This window comes from Chiloscyllium plagiosum, chromosome 9 (assembly GCF_004010195.1).
Source record: "Chiloscyllium plagiosum isolate BGI_BamShark_2017 chromosome 9, ASM401019v2, whole genome shotgun sequence".
NCBI classification, from domain to species: domain Eukaryota; kingdom Metazoa; phylum Chordata; class Chondrichthyes; order Orectolobiformes; family Hemiscylliidae; genus Chiloscyllium; species Chiloscyllium plagiosum.
Window position 1 is genome coordinate 20,925,996 of NC_057718.1, and position 17,500 is coordinate 20,943,495.

The window sequence follows — 17,500 nt, forward strand, 5'->3', positions numbered from 1 at the left end:
TATTAATTTAGTGAACCTCCTCTGAACTACTCTTCCATGAAACTACATCTCTCCTCCAGGAAGGGGACCACAATTATGTATAATAATTCAGGTGCAGTCTCATTAATGCTTTGTACAGTAGCAGCAACACCTTAATTTTATACTCTATTCCTTTAGCAATAAATGCCAAAATTCCATTTACCTTCCTTATTACCTGTTGTACCTACATACTGCTTTTCCGTGATTCATGCACGAGGACACCAGGATCTCTCTGCATCAAAGCACTCTGCTTTCTCTGTCCAATTAGATAATAAGTTGCCTTTCTATTCTGCCAGACAAAATAGATAACCTCTCACTTCTCCACATTAAACTTCAACTGCCAAAATTTGGCCCAAATTATAAATTTCTGACATCTTCATTGAAATGTACTTTCCCACTTGTTTCAGTGTGATCTGCAATATTGGCAATACTACTTTCTATTTTTTTTTTCTTTACCCCCACACTACCACCTAAGTGCGGTAGTGCTTATTTTTTCCCCAGCACCCATGGTATGTTTGTATACGTGTGAGACACAGTGAAAGACACAGAGTGCACGAATCTTTATTCAATTTCCACCAGGAAGATAGGAAAAACACCCGAGTGGTCAGTGACAAGCAGTGCCCTTCACATCAAAGGGCAATGCTGTGTAACACCTATTCTTTTTTTTAAACCCCCACACTACCACCTAAGTGCGGTAGTGCTTATTTTTTTCCCCAGCACCCATGGTGTGTGTTTGCAGGTGTGAGACACAGTGAAAGACACAAAGTGCACGAATCTTTATTCAAATTCCACCAGGAAGATAGGAAAACACCTGGGTGGCCAGTGACAAACACTGCCCTTCACATCAAAGGGCAGTGCTGTGTGATCAAAACAGTGAAGGGAAGGGTAGGGACTAAATCAAAATAGAGTTGGAGGGAGAAATGATGCACTCCACTCCCTGCGGCGCCCACCTCTCCCTGAACAACTCCAGGGTGTTGGTGGACATCGCGTGCTCCTTCTCCAAGGACACTCGGGCCCAATACTACTTTCTATCCTCACATCCAAGTCATTAATACAGATTATAAACAGTTGGGGCCTGAAGACAGAACCTTAATGTCAACCCACTAGTTTTGTCTTGCAACGAGAAAAAGATCCACTTATTCTGACTCTTTTTTTGCCCCAACTATATAACATTTTTATTGCCAAATATTCCTCAGACCCTCTATTCCTCCTGCTGAACCGTATAACCTCACATATTCCCACATTATATTCATCTGCCAAGTTTTCGCCCACTCATTGAATTGCTCTGTAGTCTCAGACTATATCTTCCTCACAAATTGCTTTCCCAATTGTTTTTGTGTCATCTGCAAACTTGACAACAGCATATTCATTTCCCTCATTCAATATATGTATTGCCAATATCTGGGGCCCCAGCACTTGATCTCTGTAGCATTCTACTAGTTACTGATTGCCATCCTGAAAATACCCCCTTTATCTCAACTCTATGTCTTCTATTAGTTAGCTAATCCACTAAAAATGCCAATATACTAATCACAACAACACCGACTCTTGCCTTATTAAATAGCCTTTTATGCAGTACGTTATAAATGCCTTTTGGAAATCCAAATATACCATTCACCTTTAACTAACTTAAATTTATCTATTAAAAGTTTCCTTTAACTATCCTCTTCAAAGAGTTCTAATAAGGTCGTCAGGTACAATTCCACTTCACAAAGCAATGCCGACTCTGCTTAAATATGCATTTCTAAATATACTGTTTTGTATCCTTTTCAATACTTTGGCATTTTTCCAATGACAGGATGCTATGCTGAATGGCCTATAGTCACCTCTTTTTTTAAAAAAAACACACCTCCCATTTTGTGTAAGAGTGCTACAATCTACAGTTTTCTAATCCTCTGGCACTTATCTGAAATCTGATGATTCTCAGAAGATTACTACAAAAACATTCACCATGTTTGTAGCTATTTTCTTTAGTATCCTAGGATAGAACTAATCAGGACCAAGGGAATTGACAACCTTTAGTTATCTTAGGTTCCCTGGTGCCTTTCCTCTATTTCCTCCCCACTTTTTGCCCCCTGATTTAATAACTTTGGAACATTATTAATTTCTAAAAAGTAAAAACTAGTGCAAAATATTTATTCAACTGCTCTGACATTTCCTGGTTCCCCATTATTAACATATTAATCATGTTCTTGGAGGTGCTATGCTCAATCTAGCCTTTTTCTTTTCCTTTTTATATAATCTTAAAAATAATAATGCTCTCACTGACCATTTTGCTAGTACTTGTTACTTTATCCTCATGGATTTTTTTTCTTCTCCTTAGTTTCTTTTGTTGGTTTTTTAAAAATTTCCCTAGTCTAGTTCATCATTAATCTTTGTTACATCAAAAATAAAGCAAAACATACAATGTCATACATTCCTTAACTTGCTTGCTTAAGCATTGTCAGTTTATCCCCTTCCGAGAAGCCACCTTTTTTTCACTGGATGAATATTTCCCATGAGTCACGAATATATTCGATGTCTGCCATTTTTCACCCATGGTCTTTCTGCTAAACTCATTTCCGAGTCACTAATAAGAATTTGTCATAAAATATAGGAGCAGGAGTAAGGCATTTCTTCCCTCAAGTTTGCTCCACAATTTAACAAGATCTTGGCTGAGTTGCCTCAGGTCTTAATCCCCCTTTTCCACCAGCTTTAACTCTTCAATATATCACAAATCTACCTCCCTCTTCTTCAAATATTTTAAGCGATTGAGCCTCTGCATCTCTGATGTAGAAAGATATTCACTACTCTCAGAAAGAAGAAATTCCTTTGCACTGTAGTTTTAAATAAGTGTTCCTTTCTTCTGTAGCTCTGACCCCTGGTTCAAGATTCCCATGTCATGCAAACATTTTCTGAACATCCATCCAATCAAATCCCCTCAGAGGTTTAATTATTTCATTAAGATTGACCCCCATTCTTCTAAACTGTAATGCATGCTACCTACCACTGCGGAACACAAGGTTTGAAAGATGGTTTTAGTGTGCTAAGGATGCATTACGTGACTGCTTGAAGTAAACAGTAAAACCAACTCACACTAACAAAGCCAACCCTCCATAATTTTCTTCTTGCCTGTCTTTTATACACCTAAATATTTAGTTCCCAGCTTTGATCTCCTTGTAAGTGTTTCCATTCCAAATCCAATATGATTTTCTGCAGAACTATTCAATATTTGTTTTAGATATTGTCAAATTATGACTAACAAGCTTGCAAAAGAAAAAAATTGCCCCACATCAGTCCATTCAAACAGCTTATTACCTTGATTTTTGTGGTGCAACCACGATCCAGATGTTGTTGATTCTGTTTTGCCATCTAAATTATTATTCTGTACATCTTTTTGTTCTTTGGCAGCATCTGTTTTATGAACAATATAGTTCTCCCCTTCAGATTTCTTCTTCATCTTTTCATCAAGCTCTTCAAATATCTCTTCCTCATCACTTTTATCAATATCTTTAAAATGCTCTTCTTCATCAGATTCCTTATCAAGGAAGAATGACACATTTATTTGACATGCAATATTTGACATGCACTGACATTGTAAGGAAATTATTCTAATCAAACAACTACATCACTTGTAGACTCTACTAAGGTTGTTACTATAAATACTGTCAATAATTTTCTACCAACCTCTTCTGATGGCGCCAGCTCAAGCTGGAAGTTACATTTCCATACTGAGAGGTGTTGAGAAAAGGTAGCAGTCTCCAGACTCTTGCTCAAATGGCCTTCTTTACTCAGGACATTCAAAATGTGTGCTGGTGAGCAACTACTGTCGTGCCAATCTCACTCACATTTACAATTTCTGCATTTCCCAATGGGGTTATTTGAGGGCCAACAAGAGTGGAACCCCTACTAAGTCCGTTGAAGCATCATCATACAGATCAGCTAGCTTAATACAGTTCAGGAACTGTACCTAAGATTTATTAAAGGCTCAAAATTACAAGTGCATACCATCTCAAAATACATAAATTTATATCCTATAGGTAAAGGATTAAAACTCTTGCACCTGAGATTTTCTGAATTAAACTGAATAATTAACCTGAGCAGCGATTTCATATTTTCAAATTCTGCTTAATCTACCAATATATCTGAATTTGTGTTATTCGATAAATTTGTATTCAAATGGACTTTTAAAAAAATTATCTTCAATCAAAATCTAATGCATTTAAAATGCATACTTTAACAGGCAAAGAACTTATAAAACCTTGCTTGTGGTTATTTGACATAAAACTCATTCTGATATCCATTATTAAGTTTTGTGTGTAAGTCCATAACAAGGGCTAATAATGCCTTTTATGTTGAAGAAGAAAACAATATGAGACACAATGGATTGATAAAAGCAGTACCCCATGTTCCTGCAACAGGACTCGGATGCCAGGCCTCAGTTTTAAAATCTCAGAAATAAGATAGAGAGCTCCGCATATAAACGCTGGTGTTTGGCCAGAAGCAGCTTGCAAGATCCGTTTTATAAATGCCTTAACGCGACGAAGCACTATGTCAGACTTCAAAGACTTGTACAGCAGATTCAAAAACATGGCTTGTTTAGAACATCGTGCCAGTCCCGGATCCAACAGTTTCCTGCATACAAAAGTCAGATTATTTACTTTTCAAACAAACCAGCAGGTAGAGAAAAACATTAACCCTTAATTCATGTATATTGAATCATTGAAGTAGTACAGGTGGCTATTTCACTTCTGTGGCCATCATGCAAGCTCCATACTGGAACCATCTACAGTAAATAATTTTGCTGATTACCTGAACATTTTTGTAGATTTATCTAATTTTCTCTTCACTGTATTCTAAATTACATTCCCATGTTGTGAAGAAAATATTCAAGGCTCCAATTTTTATGGCATGCCCATTTTGTACTGATTTACTTCAGTAAATAATCTTTCATTATTTACTTCTTTCTATTTTTTGAGCAGATATACATGTTGATCTAAAGTGACTGTGCTACACCATAATATCATATGCATTATTCCAAAACAACCAAAGCCAACCTCTAGCTTTATTGATGAAAGGTGCAGAATTAGATTTATAGAACCTAGCAAGTTATAGTGGAATTATTTGTTGTATTTTCTAATTTAATGACAGAGCCCATTACTATCACAATAGTAAAAAATAACTTGAAGGCAGCATCAGTACACAAATTAATTTGAGAGTGGATACCTCAGATCAATACTCCCCAAACTTTTTCTCATGGTGACCCTATTTAAAGGCTTGAAAGCTATTGCAAGCCTGGATGACAATGAAGAAAACTGGAGGTGGGTAGGGAAGTGTGGGCAGCGGGGAGGTTGTAGTCCCTATGGTAAATATTGCTGTCTTGGAGCTCATGATTCAAAAGCCTTAGCTCGCAACCCCACTTGGGGTCCCAGCCCTGACTTTGAGAAACTCTGTCTTAGATGTTGAAAGATGGTGTGCCAAAACAGGGCAAATTTATATTGCAAAGTAGGCAAATGCTTGTCCTCAATTTTTGCCAACCAGTTCGACTGAAATAGATACTGAGACAAAGAACTTAGAGCACACATAAATCTTACCTGTCTCAATTGTGCGGTTCATCCAAACAGTAAGAATGCAAATAGCAAAAATGCAATAAGTTTATAAGCCAGGACTTTAAAGGGAGAGACTGCAGTAAGCTTAATAAAATAATGAACAAGACTTATTTAGCCCGGATACAAACATTACTGACCTAAAAACATGTAATTGTTTTGTATAGTTTTCAAAGAATATCTATGCAAGTGGAGGCAACTTTTACATAGTAACCATGCATACAATTTCAGATAATTCAGTTACAAAATTTGATGTGAAGCTACTTCATATTTAATATTTCCTGCAGATTTGAGTGTGAAGGATAATTGTTTTTAAACAGTGAGGTCAATGAAAAGACATTGGAATTTTTTTTTAAAAACTAGGCATCTCTTAAAAATTTTTTTTTGTAACAGATTGTTTACTGCAAACCCCTTGCCAAGGTTTATGACTTTCAGATTGTAGTTTCTGCTATGGAGATTGTTCAGATTTTTCAATTGGTAGACTGCATGGGGAAAGAAAAGAACTTCCCAAGCCAGTGCTACTGTTTCTGAAAAAAACCCCATATTACGGATTCAGTATGGTATCTAGAGCCCTGGTCCAGTCAGAACCACACCCAAAGTTTTACCTGCATATCCACCAATATAATTTATTGTATCCATTGCTCCCGATGTGGTCTCCTCTACACTGGGGAGACTGGACGCCTCCTAGCAGAGCGCTTTAGAGAACATCTCCGTGACACCCGCACCAATCAACCACACCGCCCTGTGGCCCAACATTTCAACTCCCCCGCCCACTTTGCCGAGGACATGGAGGTCCTGGGCCTCCTTCACCACCGCTCCCTCACCACCAGACCCCCCACTCACCTGTTGTACTCTATGCTACTTTCTCCCCACCCCCCCCCCTCCTCTAGCTTATCTCTCCACCCTTTAGGCTCTCTGCCTTTATTCCTGATGAAGGGCTTTTGCCCGAAACGTCGATTTTACTGCTCCTCAGATGCTGCCTGAACTGCTGTGCTCTTCCAGCACCACTAATCCAGAATCTGGTTTCCAGCATCTGCAGTCATTGTTTTTACTCAGTCAGAACCCAGGCTGTCCTTCTGAAGTGTGTCAGGAAGGATCCTCGATACTGTGTTTCCTGAACAAGCAGAGTCTGTCAAAAGCCCAGAAACAACTGCCTATGTTGACACCCATCTACATGTGCTGAAAATGTGTTGTGGGAAAAGCGCAGCAGGTCAGGCAGCATCCAAGGAGCAGGAGAATCGACGTTTCGGGCATGAGCCCTTCTTCAGGAATTCCTTATATATTCCTGTGCATAAAATATGTAAGATATCTTTTAATAACTTACACAATATTTAGATGCAGGTTAAAAACAAAGTCAAAGTCAATGAGTTAAGCTCATTCTCATTAAGTTGACAGATGTTACTATTAATAAATACAGTACTGCATCCAAGATCACAATGGCTCTTCCAGGCCAGTTATAGTATGCTGGAATGGGGCATACATAAAAAAATCCTTTTATTCTTTTTTACTTATCCTCAGAGAAGCATTGCTCTTTAGCAGCTACTACATATTTATTTCTTATATTACCTGAATCTACGCATGCCAGTGGAAACATGGAGAAGAGGAAGAAACTTGGGGGTTCAGATACACAGATTAAAATGTTATGGACAGGTACAAAACAATTATTAAAGAGAGTAAAATCTAGGAATTTAATAGAAGGGATTTGAAGTTATTTTTCCATAGCTCCTTAGTCAGACCACACAGAATACTGACAGCACTCCTGGGGACCACATGTCAGAAAAGATATATTGCCCTGGACTTTAAGCAACTATTGTACACAAAATTAGGGTATATTTCTTCAAGTTTTAAAGTTCAAGAGTTATGTTATAAATTTCAAGATATTAAGGGGAACAGGGAGTTATTTCTTTGTAATTCTAAGTCTAGAATTAGAGTCCACAATAAAAAAAAAGGGAGAGCCAGGTCTTTTAGGAGTGGAATTACTAATAGAAGAAGTTTGGAACTCTGCAAACGGGAACTGAGGATATACTAACATTAATTTTAAAAGTGAGACAGGACAGATTTTTGTTAGCCAAAAAGGTATCAAATGATCTGAGGCAAAAGTTAGTACAGAGGAACCTTGATTATCTGAATACCAATTATCCGAAAATCGAATTACCCGAAGGAAATCTCGAGGTCCCGATAGAAACATTACATCAAAGACGTGTTTCCAACAGTGCACAGGAGCGGGGGCGGTGATGCACTGGGTTGGGGTCGGGGTTGGACAGGGGAGCCAGTATGGCCCGGGCTTGGGGGCGGTGTTGTACAGGGTTGGGAGCGGGGGCAGGGTTTGGACGGGGTTAGGGGGCAGGGCCTCACATGCTGTGCTGCTGCTGCAGTAATCTGCTCCTGAGGAGTAGACTTTAAAAACTCCAAGCCCCAGAGGAAAGGCATTAAAATTCATTATCCAAACGAAATAGTGCCCGCCCATCAAGTTTGCATAATCGAGGTTCCCCTGTGTATAAACTTATGTTATTGAGCAGCCACAATCTCAATGAATGGTGGAACAGGCTTGAGGGGCGTAAATGGCTTATTCCTCTTCCTAGGTCTTTAAATGGATGAAAAAACTTATAGTGAGATGGATAAATCTCTATAAAAGGAAGCCTTTTAATTACTGGAAAAATCAATTACATCATAATTTTAAGCACTTCTTCCACATGCCACAATGTTATTCTGAAAGTTGTGGCTTTAAGGAGATCGCATTGATATTCTAGCATATATTCTCTGTAGCCATTTGAAACTTTAAGTAATTTCAGTTGTACGTTTTGTAAAAATAATTATGTGACTAAATTTTACCTGTAGAGTGCTACATAATATCGATTGGACACAGTTTGTCGAGAATCCATCACCTGAAATAGCAACATTAGTGCTTGGACACTTGTGGTGAAGTTTACAGTATGTACAATCCTGAACAAGGTATCCATTTGTTCCATCACTTTTTCATCATCCATCTTGGAATAAGGATAAGCTCGATTGACACCTGACAGCAAGGCACTTAGCATTTTAGAGTCTAGTTCTGCTTTTTTAATATAGCCATGGAAAAATGAAAAGTAAACGGATATTAGCTTCCCAGCTAGATCACTCTCTTCATGACTCAGGACCATTTGGTTGAGAAAGCAAACGGCATAGTACTGGGCTTTCAGACTAATGTTAGGCCTGAACAGAAGTCTCTCAACTTCACAACACACAACAGTTTTCATATTGGGATGCTTATGGAGCAAAGTTTCCAAAAGGTAGGAGGCCTTTGCGGCCAATTTATATTGTGGATCTCCTAATTTATTCACTAACTGGATCAACAGGGCTTTCTCTTGTTCTGGCTTATTGCACAAAATCCCGTGGACTGTTGCCAAGACACGAGCTTTGGTTGCTTGGACAGCGTCATGGGCCAAAGTTTCTAAGGCTTGCACAAACTCTGCAAACTGATGCTTCAGCAAGTGTTCGAAGTACCACAATATTAGACGCTTGTCTCTGGCATCTTTGTTTCCACTAGCAAGTTCCTCTAGGTTATTAAAGGGATGCTGGGAGAAAGTTTGCAGTTTTCGATTGTCTGGAAGTAACTCAGAGATCAGTAGCTCTGTTAACGTAGTCAAAGCTATTAAGTATTGCCGTCGACTTCCTTTCTTCTTGATTTGGTTGATTAATTCCTCCACAATGTATAGAGTATGCACTGGAGCATCTTGTATCATAAGTGTCATAGCTGCCATTCTGTCTGCTAGTGTGCCTGTTTTGACCACAGTTTTTATCCATGCTGAATTTGCTCCTTTTTGGATATTTTGCTTACTCCTGTAAAGATTGGTCTCATGCTCATACAGCTGTTTAGCTAGACTTCTATACTGTGAGATGAGTGTTTCATGTTGTGGCTGAGAACTGTGCTCATTGGTATATTCCATATTATACCACTTTTCTCCTGGTTTGATCAATAAGTATGATTTGGGTACAAATTCTAAGGTGACCTGTTTCTTAGCTTTCCTGCTTAATACCTCGGATGGATTGGATACTTCATGACCTTGGATGAGCCTTTTTTCCTTCTTTCCAGGAAATTCCTTTTGTTCATCCCTTCTATCTTGTAATTTCTCTTTCACCTTTTCATGTTTTTTATTCTTGTCTTTCTTTTTTATTTCATTTTCAGTGCATTCTTCATTTTTCTCCAGGAGAAATTTGGAATATTTCCTTATGCCTATTTTATTGATGAAGGATTCTAATTCACCTTCTTTCAGATCATCTATTGCATTCTTTTTTCCACCATCAATTAATTCTTCATTGTCATTTAACGAATACAACATTATATAGTCTGCCTGCAGAGAAGAAGAAATTATTTTACCAGAGAAGAGTCAATACCACAAATATTTTACTGAAATCAGGTTCTACTATCCTGGTGTAAGCATATGATGGTATTATGCATGACAGTTTGTTAATCTAGAGCAGGATTAAAGTATACAGAATTCAAAATCATTTGATTTTACAGGGCCTTTAATGTAGTAAAATTTTCCAACATACTTCACAAGAGCACTATCACAACCAAAAATTAATAAGGTGTCCAAAACCTTTATCAAAAAGATAGGTTTTAAGAATCATCTTAAAAGAGACATGTTTAGGGAAGGATTTCCAGAGCTAGGGGTCCACACAGCTGAAAACATCACTGACAATAGTGGGACAAAGAAAATAAGAGGCCAAAATTGTAGAAATGCAAAGAAATCCTGTGTTGTGGTTGGAGGTGGTTAGGGAGAGATAACACCAAGGAGAAGTGTAATACCAAAATAAATACCATGCTTTGTAAGCCTTACTTTCTACAGAAGAGTTAAAGCAACTCAAATGACTCATAGCATTTTATCCTCCCAGGTAAAGTCCTCTTTTTGGAATCATAATAAGTTGAGCAAATCAGAGCATTTCAGCCATCTGTAAAACAGGTTATTTGATAAGGTACCTTATGGCAGGCTGGTACAAAAAGTAGAGTCTCATGGGATCTGGGTTGAGCTGGCTAGATGGATACAAGACTGGTTTGGTCATAGAAGACAGAGAGGAGAAGTCAGAGGATGCTTTTCAGAATAGAGACCAGTAATTAGTGGTGCTCTACAGGATCAGTGCTGGGATCTTTGTTGTTTGTAATATATACAAATGATCTGGAGAAAAATGTAAATGACACCAAAATTGGCAGAGTTGCAGATACGAGGAGTCATAGAGATGTACAGTTGTCAAAAGATACAGCGGGATATGGATGGATTGCAGATTTGGGCAGAGAAATGCAGATAGAATTTAATCTGGAAAAATGTGAGGTGATGCATTTTGGAAGATCAAATTCAGATGCGAATTATGCAATAATTGGTAGATTAGGAGCATTGATATACAGAGGGATCTGGGTGTACAGGTCATGTAATCATTGAATCCCCAGTGTGGAAACAGGCCATTTAGCCCAACAAGTCTATACCAACCCTCCGAACAGTAACCCATCCTCATCCATCTCCATACCCTATTACTCTACACTTACCCCGGACTAATGCATCTAACGTACACATCCCTAAATACTATGGGCAATTTAGTATAGCCAGTTCACCTAACCTGCACATCTTTGGATTGAGGGAAGAAGCTGGAGCACCCAGAGGAAACTCACACAGACATGGGGAGAATGTGCAAACCCCACACAGACAGTCGCCCGAGGCTGGAATCAAACCTGGGTCCATGGTGCTGTGAGGCAACAGTCCTAACCACAGAGCCACCATCATTCTATAGATCCCTGAAAGTAGGAACAGAGGGATTAGGTGGTCAAAAAGGCATATGACACGCTTGCTTTCATTGGCTGGGATATCAAATGTAAAAGGTGGCAAGTTCTGATACAGCTGTACAAAACCTTAGTTAGGCCCCGTTTGGAATAATCAGTTCTGGTTGCCATAGTACCAGAAGGACGTGGATGATTTGAAAAGGGTGCAGAGAAGGTTTCCAGGATGTTGCCTGGTCTGGAGGGTTTTAGTTATGAGGAAAGGTTGGATAAACTTAGATTATTTTCACTGGAAAGATGGAGGCTGAGGGGCAACCTAATAGAGGTCCACAACTTACGAGAGGCACAGAAGATGTTGATAATCAGAGGCTTTTTCCCAGGGTGGAAAGGTCAACGACAAGAGGGCACAGGTTCAAGGTGAGAAGATGGGGAGCAGTTTACAGCAGAAGTGTGGGGAAACTTTTTCACAGAGGGTGGAGGGTGCCTGGAAAGTACTGCAGGTAGAGGTGGTGGAAACAGGCATATCAGCAACATTTAAAGTGTACCTCGACAGACACATGAACGGGAGGGAACAGAGGGATAGAAACCACCTAAGGGGAATAAGAAGCGGGCTGAAATAAGGTTTAAGAATCGATGCAGGCTTGGTGTGCCATAGGATCTGTTCTTGTGCTGTATAGTTATATTATATCACACAACATTTATCTTTGGCTATTTGCAACAAAGTACTGATCATAAATCAACCAGCTTGCACTTACAAAATAATCAATGCAGTAATTTTGTGAATTGACAACAATTTTTAAACAATTCTTAGTGTGCAAAGTATTACACTGACTATCAATCAGGCTTGCAGTGGAGCACACTTACATGTACTGGAAGCTACATATTAGTACATCAATCTCTTCTTTGAAACAGAAAGAACGTGTACACACACACACTGCCTGTTTCAACTGAACCAATCAGGGGACAACCCCCCATTCTCTGATTCATTTCTCCGAAAATGTCTTGACTCATCTGTCAACCTGCCTGAATTGAAATTTAAAAAGATTGACAGCTAACTATGTTATCACTGACAATTGCAATCTCTATGGCAACAATTCTAGCAATCGGTCGATCTGCCAACTCATCAACATTGTCCTGAAACAATATAAATGTTGAAATAAAACAAAGGACTGCAGACACTGGAAATCTGAAACAGAAATAGAGAGTGCCGGAGAAACACAGTAAGTCTGGCAGCATCTGCAGAGAAAGAATCAGAGTTAATGTTTTAAAACCAGTGACCTCATCAGAACTGAAAGCAAGTGGAAAAGGGTGGCATTTGTGCCAATGATGGGGTTGGGGGAAATCAGAGAATAGAACACGGAGATTGAAGGAGAGAAAAAAGGGACTGATAATAAGCCAATAGGGAGATAATGCTGAGTAGCGTGCTGACAAGAAGTGCAAGTGTTGAAAATGGGTTGGTAGTGCTGAGAGAAATCCATAGAACACAGTTTTAAGGAGTGTGGAGATTGGTAATGAACTTGAGGGTGTTCACATTCTGAAATTGTTAACAACATTGAAGGTTGTAAGCTACCTAGACAGAAGGCAAGACGCGGTTTCTCCAGCTCTGTCAAGCTTTGCTAAAGCAATTGCAGCAGGCCTGAGACAGAAACATTGGCATGGGAACATGATGGTGTGTTGAACTAGAAGTTCAGGGTTATTTTTAATGGATAGGGCATAGGTGTTCTGCAAAGAAGTAACTCACCTGAGTTTCATCTCCCAATGAGGACATATTGTACACAGCAAACACAGTAGATTAGATTGAAACAAGGTGCAGATAAATTGCTCCTTCACCTTGGACAGGGAGGAGAGAGGAAATAAAAGGATAAATGTTGCATCTTTAGCGATCACATGGAAAGATGCTATAGGGTTGTGAGGAGGAATTGGGAATGGAGAAGGAGTGGACCAAGGTGTACTCAAGGAAATGATCCGTGCAGAATCCTGACAAGGGAAGGGAAGAGAATATGTGCCAGGAGGCATCCTCCTGGAGATGGCAAAAAGAGCAGCTCATGATCCTTTGGATGCAGGAGCTGGTGGAGCAGAAGTGCAGATCTTTTGTCAAAGAGACCGGGTGAGGGTATGTGGTGTAAAATTCAGTGGAATGTGGTGAAACGGTTAAAAATTATGTCCCAATACATGTGTGAATCTAACCGGAATGGAGGTGTTGCTTAGTCCCGTGTGAATCTTATTACACACCTCCCCGTGTGAATCTTCTTATCTGTATGTAACCAGAATGGAATGTGTTTTTTAGCCTTGCTCTGCTGTTCACATGAATGTTTATATCTGGAAAAGAGTATATCAGCTGGAAAAGTCTCCAGTTCGGTGAGTCTGCTCCGGGGTTACGTTTAACCGCCGAGCGTTAAGTGCAGGGTATAAGTGCAGGAAATAGGTCAGACATGGTTGAGCATCCCATAAACTATGGTGACAGGGAATCCTCAGTTGAGGAAAAGGGTAACATTTTTGAGCCCCCTTTGCAGAAGGTGGCATTAAACATAGGTGATTTTCGCCCCCTATAATATTCAAATTCTGTACTGTCAAATAGCTAAGTATGGTAGTGGTCAGATAATCTGTTTTTCTGCTGTCCATTAAGAGACACACACTGACCAGATCACCAGGGACATTGCTCCCCTTCTTCTCAAATAATATTTTACATCCACTTGACAAGCCATAAGACAGCACACCCAACAACGCAGCATACCTTCAGTACTGTACAGGAAATCGATCTAGATTTTTTGTATTCAAGTATCTTGGAGTGGGAATTGAATCCACTCCAAAGGCGAGAGTACCACCAAATTGAGCCAGGACAGGCACATGCTGGGGCATCGGCACTGACAGAGACAGCTCAAGCCTCTCCCTTTCAGGATATTTAGCTGGTAGTCAGCGAGACTCAGCAGCAGCGTTTCCCCACGTGGGCAGAGGGACCTGCGCTTCATAGAACATTACAGCACAGAACAGGCCCTCCGGCCCACGATGTTGTGCCGAACATTTGTCCTAGCTTAAGCACCTATCCATGTACCTATCCAATTGCCACTTAAAGATCACCAATCATTCTGACTCTGCCACTCCCACCGGCAGCGCATTCCATGCCCCCACTACTCTCTGGGTAAAGAACCTACCCCTGATATCCTCTCTATACCTTCCACCCTTCACCTTAAATTTATGTCCCCTTATAACACTCTGTTGTACCCAGGGAAAAAGTTTCTGTCTACTTTATCTATTCCTCTGATCATCTTATAAACAAACCTCAATCAACTCACCATCCTTCGCCGTTCCAATGAGAAAAGGCCTAGCACTCTCAACCTATCCTCGTACGACCTATTCTCCATTCCAGGCAAACATCAGGCAGTCCATTCAACCTTGTGGCATATTGAGGCCTTTACATGGCCAGAGCTTCATTCCAACCCTGTCATCATTTTATTCGCAAGAGAGGGCAGCTGAGGAAGTAAGGTGGTGGCATAGTAGTTATGCCATTGGGCTAGTCATTTAGAGCCCTGAAAAATACTCTGGGGATGTGGGTTTGAAATCCCCCCCCCCCATGCCAGATATTGAAATTTGTATCTGGAATTAAAAGTAAACATAATGGCGAACATGTAACCACTGTTGATTGTCATAAAAATCCACCTTTTGTGACAGAAATCTGCTGTCCTTACCTGGTCTGGTCTATGGGTAACTCCAGACCCACAGTATTATGGTTGATTTTTAACTGTCTTCTGAAATAGTCAAGCAAGCCACTCAAGGGCAATTAGGCATGGGAAATAAATGTTGGCCTAAGGCAGTGATACCCACATCCCATGACTGAACAAAATGAATTAGGCAGCCCATTTGTTTTCTAAATAAAAATTAAGTAAGCTGTTGTAAGGCAAATTAATGGTGAAATTCTTTTGAAAATCCCCTGTGCCTGACTCAAGATCATGCCCCATTGAACTTGCTCACTGGCGTCTCATATCTGGCACTGCACTGTCACATCCCTCAATGGGGTCTACCAGTCAGTGACCACTGTTTAAAACTGGTGTTTCTGGGACTACAGAGTTACCAGTCAATTTGATTGGTTGGCAGCTGAAAATGTGTTGCTGGAAAAGCGCAGCAGGTCAGGCAGCATCCAAGGAGCAGGAGAATCGACGTTTCGGGCATGAGCCCTTCTTCAGGAATGGCAGCTTTATAAAGTGAACCGTCCTCCTCAGATGAGTGTGAATATCTTGGCCTGAGCTAACCCTCAGGCCTAAATGACTGCAGGGCTGAGAACACCTTGTCAGCAGCCTCCTGACTAACATATTGGCCAGGAGAATATGGTGTCCAGTAAAATTCAGTTCTAGAATACCGAAAATGTTCAGAAAAGATAGCCAAGAAAACATAGGAAAATGTGTTTGCAGAACAGATTAGAGAACAATTGAATGTTGGGAAATAATTTTTTTTACTGGAGTAAGGAGAAAATCCATTTGGTTGGCTTTGGGAAGTAAAAAGGTTGTGATTACACTATTTGTGTAAATAGGCTTATGAGAAAAATAGAGGAGGAGGTTTGCAGAGCAAATGTATGCCCAACAAAGTTTTATGTAAATAAATGTGAGGTTACCCAATTTGGGAGAAAAAGCAGGACTGCAGATTATCACTGGAATGGCAATTAATTAGTAAAGGGGAAGTTGCAACACCACCTGGGTATCCTTGTACATTAGTCACTGAAAGCATGGCAGCGCAGCAGGCAGTGAAGAAGGCAAATGGTATGTTGGCCATTATAGCAAGAAAATTCATGTACAGGAGTAGGGATGTCTTTCTGCAGTTGTATATGGTCTTGTATGCAGTTTTGGTCTCCTATCGCAGGAAGGATTTTGTGGCTATGAAAGAGTGCAACAAAAGTCTTACCAGGCTGATGCCTGGGTTGGTAGGATTGACTTAAATGAAGACAGACTGGCTCGGTTGGACTATATTCACTGAAGCTTAGAAGAATTGTGGGGGAAGAGGTTATCTCATAGAAACTTATAAAATTTTAACATGACTTACTAGGGTAAAGGCAGAAAGGATGTTTCCAGTAACCAGGGAATCCAGCACCAGAGATTACAGTCCAAGGAAACTAGGTAGACCATTTTGGATGCGATGAAGAGAATTTTCTTCACCCTGAGAGTGGTGAGCCTGTTGAATTAGAATCATAGAGTCATACAGCATGGAAACGGACCCTTTGGTCCAACTTGTCCATGCCAACCAAGTTTAAACTTGCCTGCGTTTGGCAACCTTTTTATTCGAGAGTGTGGTGCTGGAAAAGCACAGCAGGTCAGGCAGCATCCAAAGACCAGAAGAATTGGTGTTTCAGACATAATGAAGGACTTATGCCCGAAACATCGACTCTCCTGCTCCTCGGATGCTGCCTGACCTGCTATGCTTTTCCAGCACCACACTCTCGACTCTGATCTCCAGCATCTGCAGTCCTCACTTTCTCCTAACATTTCCTATTCATGTACTGTTCAAATGTCTTTAAATGTTGTAACCCTATCTGCATCAATCATTCCCCTGGCAGTTCATCTAACATAGGGACCACCCTTTATGTGAAAAAGTTGACCCTCATGTTCCTTTCCCGAAGAGTGCTAGCAAACCTACCTCCCAGGATATTGGTGCCCTTCTGGTTCAGGTGCAACCCGTCCTGCTTGTACAGGTCCCACCTTCCCCAGAATGCAGTCCAATTGTCCAAATACCTGAAGCCCTCCCTCCTACACCATCCTTGCAGCCACATGTTCAACTGCACTCTCTCCCTATTCCTTGCCTCACTGTCACGTGGAAAGCGACATACTGTCCCTTTCTCTTGTTCTCTCTATTGTACCTTAGTCCCTCCGAGCTGCCGCACCAGGTTCAATGTGAACTCCTCGCCTGTATCCTTTGCATCGCGACGTTGCGACTCGTCGCGATCTCCTTCTTCCTCCTCCTGTTCTGCGTCGGAATTTTCCAACAGCGTCTTAACATCCATTTCCATCGCCGCCATGTTGTCGATCGCTGTCCGTACGCATGCGCAGCTCAGGCCCTGCCCCATCCATAAAACGTTTTAATTTTTAAAAAGAGTAAAAACGAATAAAAGTGCCCATTTACAAGTAACAAGTAAATATTATATATATCCTGCTGATATCCTAAA

At 40.4% G+C, this 17,500-nt stretch overlaps 2 protein-coding genes across 2 annotated transcripts in view; one reads left to right on the top strand and one right to left on the bottom strand.

The window, feature by feature from the left end:
• Nucleotides 1–17,402, bottom strand: part of cebpz (CCAAT enhancer binding protein zeta) — a 38,535-nt gene extending 21,133 nt beyond the window's left edge. The window contains exons 1-4 of the mRNA XM_043695536.1: nt 17,195–17,402; nt 8,436–9,934; nt 4,401–4,632; nt 3,316–3,535 (exon numbers count right to left, since the gene is read on the bottom strand). Of these exons, the coding sequence (XP_043551471.1) occupies nt 3,316–3,535; nt 4,401–4,632; nt 8,436–9,934; nt 17,195–17,401 (2,158 nt within the window). The 5' untranslated portion in view covers nt 17,402. The remainder of the gene's footprint in view (nt 1–3,315; nt 3,536–4,400; nt 4,633–8,435; nt 9,935–17,194) is intronic.
• Nucleotides 1–17,500, top strand: part of LOC122552687 (protein CEBPZOS-like) — a 46,111-nt gene that overhangs the window by 27,848 nt on the left and 763 nt on the right. The window lies entirely within an intron of this gene.